A 9,347-nucleotide genomic window follows, 5' to 3' on the forward strand; every position below is an offset into this window, starting at 1 on the left:
AAAATCATCTTGGCCACCAATATTCAAGAAAATGCCATCACAATCATTAGAAAGCACTTCATATTGGATCAGTACAATGACCCAAAACACTCTGCCAGTTCAGTCAAGGAAATGTAAAGTCTTAGATTGCCCAAATCAATTTCCAGATTTAAAAAATCAATTTCCAGATTTAAATCCAATTGAAAATTAATTTCACCAGCTGAAGTAGAGACTAAAGACAGAAACTCCCCAAAACAAAAAACAGCTGGAATTGGCTTGGTGGTTTGGTGATGTTTGGGTTGCAGACTCACTGATCTTATTACATGCAAGGGATCTGCAACCAAATATTAGCTATCAATCTTTTACATCTGCCTTAAATTAAACTGTTCCAATACTTATGCTCACATCAAATAGTGGGATGAACTCTAAAAGTGCTGTCCTTTTTATTTGGTAAAACATATATGTGTCGAAAGACCTAATAATAAAATGTGACATTCGGTAGTTTTATCTCATATTCATCTTATGATCATATTATCAAATGTCCACAGCAGAGAAAGCAATTTTGTCTTTACTGTTCCAATAGTTATGGAGGGCACTGTAAATAAAATAAAAAATACACTAATAAAATAAAATAATGAAGTGTTTTAAAAATCATCAAACTGCATTAAAGATATTTAATTGATATCTAAAAATTTCATTCTGCATTAATTTCCTTACCAGGTGCTTTTCTCTAAAGTACATCAGCAATTGAACAAAAAGCTACAAAACAATAATAATGAAGTGACATCACCTTAGTTATCAATTTATTGTCAAAGGGGTTAAAACACCTACCCCAATCCTTGGACCCTTTGTTATATAAACTGATGATTCAGCCATGAGCAGTAAAAAATCTCCCTCAGAACACAGAACGAAAGGACTTTCCGGAACACATCAACATTTTTAACACTCTTTTAGTTTTTCAGTTACAAACGCAATTATTTTTTTCCATCAAATGATTTTCTATGCTGCACAAAGTGTTTGACTGTAAATACTCTGACCACAATGTGTGTATACGAAAAGAAAATTGATTTGAGAAAGTGTGATATAAGAATTGATTATGAGTGTACTTTTCCTAAGATGCTTTTGTTTTTGCATTTGTGTCTGTTCTGCATTAGTTTGTCAAGTGGAATGGACAACATCTCCTCCTTCTCCTCTTTCTCTCTCGTAGCTCTGAATGGAACCAGCAGGTCCAACAGGATGACTGCATTCTCTTTTGCCTTGCCAGGCTATTTAGTGACCATTTTTGTGAACTCAGCTTTGATTTGCATAATTGTTCTGGAGAAAGTTCTCCACAAGCCTATGTATATTTTTTTGTGCAATTTAAGTATAAATGGATTATACGGAGCTACAGGATTTTATCCACCTCTGCTGTATTATTTACTAAATGAATCCAACGTAATCTCTTTGAAAGAATGTGCCATCCAAAGCTTTGCCATTTTCACCTATGCAATAGGTGAGTTTACTAATTTGTGCATAATGGCATTTGATAGATACTTAGCAATCTGCAGACCTCTGTACTACCATACTGTCATGACCACAATCACTATTTGGAGGCTGCTGACTTTCATTTGGATGTTTCCCTGCTGCACTGCAATACTGATAATACTGATGACGCTCAGGTTTCCCATTTGCATGAATCAGATAAACAAACTGTACTGTGAAAACTGGGTCTTGGAGAGACTTGCCTGCAGGGTGGACACCATTCAGTTTGTGGTTAATGGAATATTCACATGTGCTATTAATGCTTTGGTATGGTTTGTGTTTTTGTCTTATGTAAAAATACTGATTGCTTGTAAGCACTCTGCTCAAAGCCACAAGAAGTTTGTAACCACATGTCTGCCACATTTGATAGCCTTTTTGAATTATGTGGTCTGGTCTCTTTTTAATACACTATATGAGCTGTTTGGAACTGGCAGTCTACCTCAGAGTTTTAAAAACTTCTTGTCGGTTTCATTTTTGATCATTCCACCTCTGGTTAATCCTATAATATATGGAATTATACTAACACCTATTAGGACTAAAGCAAAAAAAATATTCCAAAGTTTAAGATCAAATCATACAGACTGAGCACTGCATATTCACAACAGATGTGGAAAAATAGCATGGCTCCCGTGAAATAGCAAGTGTGAGCTGAATGCTCCCTGATGATTCATGATTAACTGTTAAATGAAATAAAATAAAAACCATGAGTTTGTGGTCAAATCTGTATTGATATTAATTATGAATACGATAAATATCAATAAAAATATTGCAATGTACCATGTCTAACCATTAAAACACCACTGAACCTTCCCTATAAAATATTTATTCTAATTAATTATCTGCATTTGTTTATGGAACATCATTCTATATAACGACAAAACAAATGAGATTTCTGTGAAAGAAAGTAAATGTCCATGTCTGGCAGTGTACAAAGAAAATTCCTGCTATTACTTTTTTAAATGACTATAAGGACTAATATAACATAAAAACTTATTATGGGCATAAAATAAGTTAACAACAAGGGTTGTAACTATCAATCTTTTTTTATTTTTATTTATTTTTTCTATATTAATATTTTAGGAAACAAACATAGTAATTATGTAAGAGGTGATATGAAAGTGCATTGGCATAGCTGCTGACTTCTGAACTGCATGAGAGAAAAAAAGCTACTTTATTTTACATTAAAAAAGGTTTTTATCTTATTTATCTTTAATTGTCATTTATATATCGTTTTTTATTTATTTTGTTTACTATAGTTAAAATAGCTATTAAATGTATTAAATATAAAAAAATTGCTATTTTAATCTATATAAACTGCACACAATTATAAACGCAACAAGGCATAACAAGGGCCCAATAGTTCTAGGTACCTCAAGTTTTCCCAGGACAAGTTTCTTGTCTTTATCATTATCTGTATAGTTAATTAATCTATACTGAACAAAGTAAAAAACGTTTCTATGTACACAAAAGGCCTATTTCTCTCAAATATTGTTCACAAATCGGTCTAAATTTGTGTTAGGGAGCATTTCTCCTTTGCTGAGATAATCCAACCACCTCACAGGTGTGGCATTTCAAGACGCTGATTAGACAGCATTGCACAGGTGTGCCTTAGGCTGGCCACTAAAAGGCCACTCTAAAAAGTTTGACTGGGTGGTCTGGGGGGAGTGGTCCAAAATCCAGTCTGTATCTGGTGTGACAACTATTTGCCATTTGAATAGAGTAGATCAGGTTGTTGATTGTGGCCTGTGGAATGTTGGTCTACTCTTCTTCAATGGGTGTGCGAAGTTGCTGGATATTGGCAGGAACTGGAACACGCTGTGCGGATGTAGAGATCCTGGGCTAGTGTGATTACACATGGTCTGCGGTTGTGAAGCCGGCTGGATGTACTGCCAAATTGGAGACAGCTTATGGTAGAGAAATGAACATTCAATTTACGGGCAATAGCTCTGGTGGACAGTCCTGCAGTAAGCATGCCAATTGCATTCTCCCTCAAAACTTGCAACATCTGTGACAATGTGCTGTGTGATTAAACTACACATTTTAAAGTGGACTTTTATTTTGGCCAGCCTGAGTTACATCTGTGCAATAATCATGCTGTCTATTCAGCATCTTGATCTGCCACACCTGTGAGGTGGTTAGATTATCTTGGCAAAGGAGAAGTGCTAACACAGATTTAGATGGATTTGTGAACAATATTTGAGAGAAATAGCCCTTTTGTGTTCATAGAAAAAGCCTTAGATCTTTGAGTTTGGCCCATGAAAAATGAGGGCAGAAACAAAAGTGTTGCATGTATAACTTTGTTCAGTATAGATTAATTAACTATACAGATAATGATAAAGATAAAGAAACTTGTCCTAGAACAACTTGAGGAACCTAGAACTATTGGGCCCTTATTAGGAACAGTCGGCCCAGTTAATATTAATCCAGAATAACTGTTTACTTTACTATGAAGCTGTTGTTGTTCTTGATGAGATTTTATTTCAGCTGAAACGTTTCTGCTGAACGTACATTTTTTCAGTTGCTTCTGAATTACTGAAGGATAAAGCCATCAAATAGTAGAAGAGGTCACCCAAGATCATGTTTGCATTTTATCATTTCTTAATTACCAAAGAAGTGTTAGATCATTATGATCAGCATTAAAAGGCCTTCTCCAAACCTCACAGCCCCTCAAGACAAAGGCTTTTTTTTTTTTAAATGGCTTAAGTCAAGTCAAGTCACCTTTATTTATATAGCGCTTTAAACAAAATACATTGCGTCAAAGGAATTGAACAATATTTATTAGGAAAACAGTGTGTCAATAATGCAAAATGACAGTTAAAGGCAGTTCATCATTGAATTCAGTGATGTCATCTCAGTTCAGTTTAAATAGTGTCTGTGCATTCATTTGCAATCAAGTCAATGATATCGCTGTAAATGAAGTGACCACAACTAAGCAAACCAGAGGCGGCAAGGAACCAAAACTACATTGGTGACAGAATGGAGAAAAAGACCTTGGGAGAAACCAGGCTCAGTTGGGGGAGGGGGGGTGCTTAATACAACATACTGCTTTAATCTTCCAACAGTATAATACAAGATGAAATACAATATTTTTTTGTGTCGGCCATGTTTGATTTTGAGAAAGAATGGTTAACATCTCTCCCTTTTTTATTTTTTTTATATTAAAATACAAAAGGAAAAACACATAATAAATATACATATGAATAACAAAAAAAATAATAATAATACAAAAAGTTTAACATATATTCAACCAGTTCAGAAAAAAGGGTAGGTAGAAGCCCTAAGCTTATCAAATACTCCCCTCAGAAATTACCAATACCAAATCAAAATCAGCCATTATAAATCAGACATACCATTTTGAACAATACAAAAATACTACTCCAAATTACATCCTACTATCTATTAAGATAAAAAAGACAAGGAGAAACAAAATCAAGCAGCATTAACAACAGTTTTGAAATCCTGACTGTCATATTGTATTAAATTATGTCAAGTTAGAGCAAAAACATTGTTTCCAACTTCCAAGGATTAATAACTTATTCAATGTTATAAATAGTGCTGACTGCTTTTTGTATGATGCATCACAGTGATGATTCTTTAAAAGTGGCAATGATACATGCCCACTTCAGGGCACCGAACTAGTGGCTCTAGGCGCACTAAGCTTCGTTGAGCCACAGATTTGTCTCCCTGTGTGACTAAGCAAACGGCTCATGCCTTCGGCCGTTCTATGTAACCGCTTTAGTCATTCAGAGCGCAGCAATCTCCGGTGAGTGATTCTCTCAGTTACCGCCTGGAAACTAGCGGTGCTAAGAGGCTCGCTACCTCTACGGAGGTCTCTAGAGCAGCTAGTACAGTCGTCCCATGCTGGTCTGCCAATTCAGGGCACCGAGCTAGTAGCTTTAGGTGCACAAGGGAGCGATCGCCCCTTCCCATTACCCTCACAAAACCCCTCCATCCCCGCCACTTTTTGTGCTTTGGAGGGCGGGGTTTCCAGTAAGATGTTGGATGTTCCCGTGTTTCCTGCCATTGTTCAGGACATGGAACATCTAACATCCTCTTAAAAGGAAGTGTTAAAATTGGTACCACTCTCAGAGAGTCTGGCAGCGTGGAACTTCTGCCAGGTTTTTCTGCATGGATATTGAGCACAGTACGGATAGGATACAGGTAGGGCTGCACGATATTGGAAAAAATGACAATGCAATATTTTATTTTTCTGCGATATATATTGCGATATGAAATCTAATCATTTTTTTTTCTTACAAACAAAAATGGGGTGAGCACACTTCGTGTCAATTGATTAATATGCGCGAGGGAGAGAGAGAAAGACAGTGCTCGTGTTGTTTGAAGATGGTCTCTCTCTCTCTCTCTCCTTCTCTCTCTCGTGCATGCTCTCTCTCTCGCGCTCTCTCTTGCGCTCTCTCTCGTGCTCTCTCTTGCGCTCTCTCTCTCACTCTCTCTCACGCGCGCTCTCTCTCTGCCCTGTCAAAACTTTCACTATATGATGGTTAAGCTGTGCAATTAATCAGCGAATCACATTCGTTGAGGGCCGGGGAGCAGCTGGCCCGTACAGTTAATGAATAACGGATCAACTATGACAACCTACATCGCACATCGCAGGCATCAGGCAGGGGGCACGATATTCCATCTCAGGCCCGACCTGTGGAATTTTCATGTTTGGCCCCTGAAGGGTACCAACTGAGGAACACAAGGCTTTCGCCGGAGGTTATTTGTGTGGTACACAATGCTGATCCAGTCAACTGCCGCATTGCTTCAGCTCTGGACTTCATGCAAGAGAAATTGTCAACAGGCACATGCCCTGCTACTCTTAAGGTTTATGTGGCCGCTATTTCGGCTTGCCACACCTTGATTGACAGGATGCCACTTGGGAGACACCCTCTGCCCTCTCGCTTCCTTCGTGGGGCCAGACGACGGAGGCCTGCAGTGAAAACCGAGATGCCTTTTTGGGACTTAGCTATAGTTCTCGAGGGTCTGGTTAAAACCCCCCTTTGAACCTTTAGAGTCAGCGTCTGATAGACTTCTGACTTTTTAAAAAAAAAATTATCATGGCAATAACTTCTTTGAAGAGAATTGGGGATGTGCAGGCTCCATCCATCTCACCATCATGCTTAGACTTTGCCCCATGCAGGGTAAAAGTGATTTTGCATCCTCATCCTGCCTAAGGTTCTGTCTTGGGCTGTACACCTGGTCATTCTAGAGGCCTTCCGCCCTCCACCCTTCACAACGTCAGAGCAGGAGAAATCTTATAGACTGTGTCCAGTCCGTGCTCTTCAGGCTTACGTCCACTGCACTAGCCAGTGGCGTAAGTCGGAGCAGCTGTTCGTCTGTTATGGTGGTGGTAACAGAGGAGCAGTTGCCACCAGGCAGACCATGTCTCACTGGGTCAGGGAGGCTATTGATTTGGCTTATGAGGCGCGTGATCAAGCTTCGCCTATAGGTCTTAGAGCTCACTCCATAAAGGGGGTCGCTCTAGTACTTTAGCAAGGGGTGTCCCCGTACAACAAGTTGGTCCTCTCCGCACACATTCATAAGATTTTAGAGTTTGGATGTCCATGCTATTCCGGGCTCTCATGTCCTTGAGTCAACATCACAAGCTAATGTCTTAGGCCTTCTTGTGGTTTGATAGCACACCTGCACAACCTTAGGAACATTTTCAAGCAAGGCGGCGTGGGTATTCTCGTTCCCAATGTGCTGAGCAGCGCAGCATCAACTGAAGCTTTTGAAAAGGAATGTTCCAGGTACCTTGTTCCCTGAGAAAGCGGAACGAGATGCTGCGCTGCATTGCCGTACTGAATATGTCCCAGGACTGCTCTTCAGACAAAATGTCCTGTGGATGCACCTGTGGTATATCTATTTATAGCCTTGTGTTGCGGGCGCGGGCCCCGATGACGTCATCAACTAAGGCTATATTACCACCGGGTCAATTCTATTGATGTGCTACACACATTATTCACAGCTGGTCATGAATAACATGTTTCCCAATGCGCTGAGCAGCGCAGCATCTCGTTCCGCTTCCTCAGGGAACAAGGTTAGAGTTAAGTAACAGGGAACGTTCCCTGGAATGTGATGTACACTACAATATAAATAATACAAGACAACCACAAATAAACCCATCAGCCTGCTCCATCTAAAGTTTAATTACAGAGCTTGGAATTTAAATTAATAGCAGTAGTGGTACATTATACCAATGACATTTTTTGTGTTTTGTGTTACCAATGACAAGTGTTACAGGTTTGAAAAGGTTTCTTTCTTTTTTTATCTCTATTGTTAGAGATTATTATCTGTTATTACCTTATTTAGAAGAGCCAAGTAAAACACTTGAAGGTCACATTTGCATTCTATAATTCTTTCTGAATTATCAAAGGACTGTTAGATCATTATGACGTTGCATATCTGACTGCATATTAAGTTCTCTCATGCAGCTGTGAGCAGGATGAAGCATGGATTTCTAAAAGAGGTTCAGGGCTTCTCCAAACCATATACTGCATTCTGCTTGTAAGTCAATTTTTATTATTTGAAATCGTCTAACAGCACTAGACAAACCTACACAAAACTGAACACAAGAGAAATACATGACTGTTTGTGTTAGTCTTGTTTGAACTGAAGTCAGATCTTGAGAAGCAATGGATAACATCTCCTCTCCCCACTTTCTCACTGTCACGGCTCTGAATGAGTGGGACTGGACCAGCAGGATCATATTTGTTTCATTTGCTCTTCCAGTTTACCTTCTGACTATTGTTCTTAATGCCACATTGATAATGATTATTACTTTCGAGAAAGCCCTGCATGAGCCCATGTACATTTTCTTGTGTAATCTCTGTGTTAATGATCTGTGTGGAACTACAGGGTTTTATCCCAGGGCTTTGGTATATTTACTCACAGAAACAAAAACGATTTCACTTGAGGAATGTATTGTACAAAGTCTTGTCATTGTGGTCTATGCAGTTGGTGAATTCACAAATTTAAGTGTCATGGCTGTTGATAGGTACATAGCGATCTGTCAACCTTTACGGTATCATACCATTATGTCACCTTTCACTGTGGTGAGCCTGGTGACTTTTATTTGGATATTCCCCTTTTTCATAGGTCTAATGACAGTTTCATTGGCTCTGAAACACCCTCTTTGCAGATATGATATACATAAACTTTTCTGTGAACACCTTACATTGATGAATCTTGCATGCAAACAAGATATTTTTCAAGGGATCATTAATGGATTTCTCTATATCAGCATGGCTGTCTTTTTTGTTTTTGTTCTGATTTCCTATTTAAAAATAATTCTAGCTTGTACAAAATCTAAAGTAAATCGAGAGAAGTTCTACAGCACATGTGTACCACACTTGATTTCATTTCTAAACACAACCTGTGGTCTTTCAGATTCTCTTCTCACAAGATTTAAAGTAGAAAAATTGTCAAATATAGCATATACATTTTTGTCTGTTATATTCCTGACTGTTCCCCCTTTTGTCAATCCTGTAATATATGGTATAAAATTAGGTCCAATCAGGGCAAAAATATTGTATTTCCAAAGTCCAAGGATTAATAACTTGTAGTATGCACTGTTATAAATGCTGACTGCTTTTTGTGTCATGATGCATCACAATTCTGTAAGAACGGGAAAAACTAATATTTTATTTTTAGCTGGACAAACAAGTGTGTGCTCATATAATGTTGTTTAAACAGGACAATGTATTTTTTTTGTGCTGTACTATTAATAACAAATGATTTAATAGCCAAGAAATATCTGGATATTTATACAAGTGCTTATATATTAGCATTTGACAATATTAATATTATTAATAATTTAATATTATTAAAGTCAATTAAAAACA

General features: G+C 38.0%; 2 protein-coding genes across 2 annotated transcripts; both read left to right on the plus strand.

Annotated features, from left to right (window-relative positions):
* The first annotated feature begins 1,146 nt into the window (after positions 1-1,146).
* or61a1 (odorant receptor, family 61, subfamily A, member 1) lies at positions 1,147-7,269 on the plus strand. The gene is made up of 4 exons (XM_026234009.1): positions 1,147-2,059; positions 6,185-6,438; positions 6,679-6,931; positions 7,142-7,269. The coding sequence occupies exons 1-4, from the start codon at positions 1,147-1,149 to the stop codon at positions 7,267-7,269; spliced, it is 1,548 nt and encodes a 515-aa protein (XP_026089794.1).
* Positions 7,270-8,138: 869 nt separating this feature from the next.
* On the plus strand, positions 8,139-9,068 carry LOC113063749 (olfactory receptor 14J1-like). The gene has a single exon (XM_026234073.1). It carries the CDS (start codon positions 8,139-8,141, stop codon positions 9,066-9,068), a length of 930 nt encoding a protein of 309 aa, XP_026089858.1.
* Positions 9,069-9,347: the final 279 nt, after the last annotated feature.

Source organism: Carassius auratus, chromosome 46, assembly GCF_003368295.1.
Source record: "Carassius auratus strain Wakin chromosome 46, ASM336829v1, whole genome shotgun sequence".
NCBI classification, from domain to species: domain Eukaryota; kingdom Metazoa; phylum Chordata; class Actinopteri; order Cypriniformes; family Cyprinidae; genus Carassius; species Carassius auratus.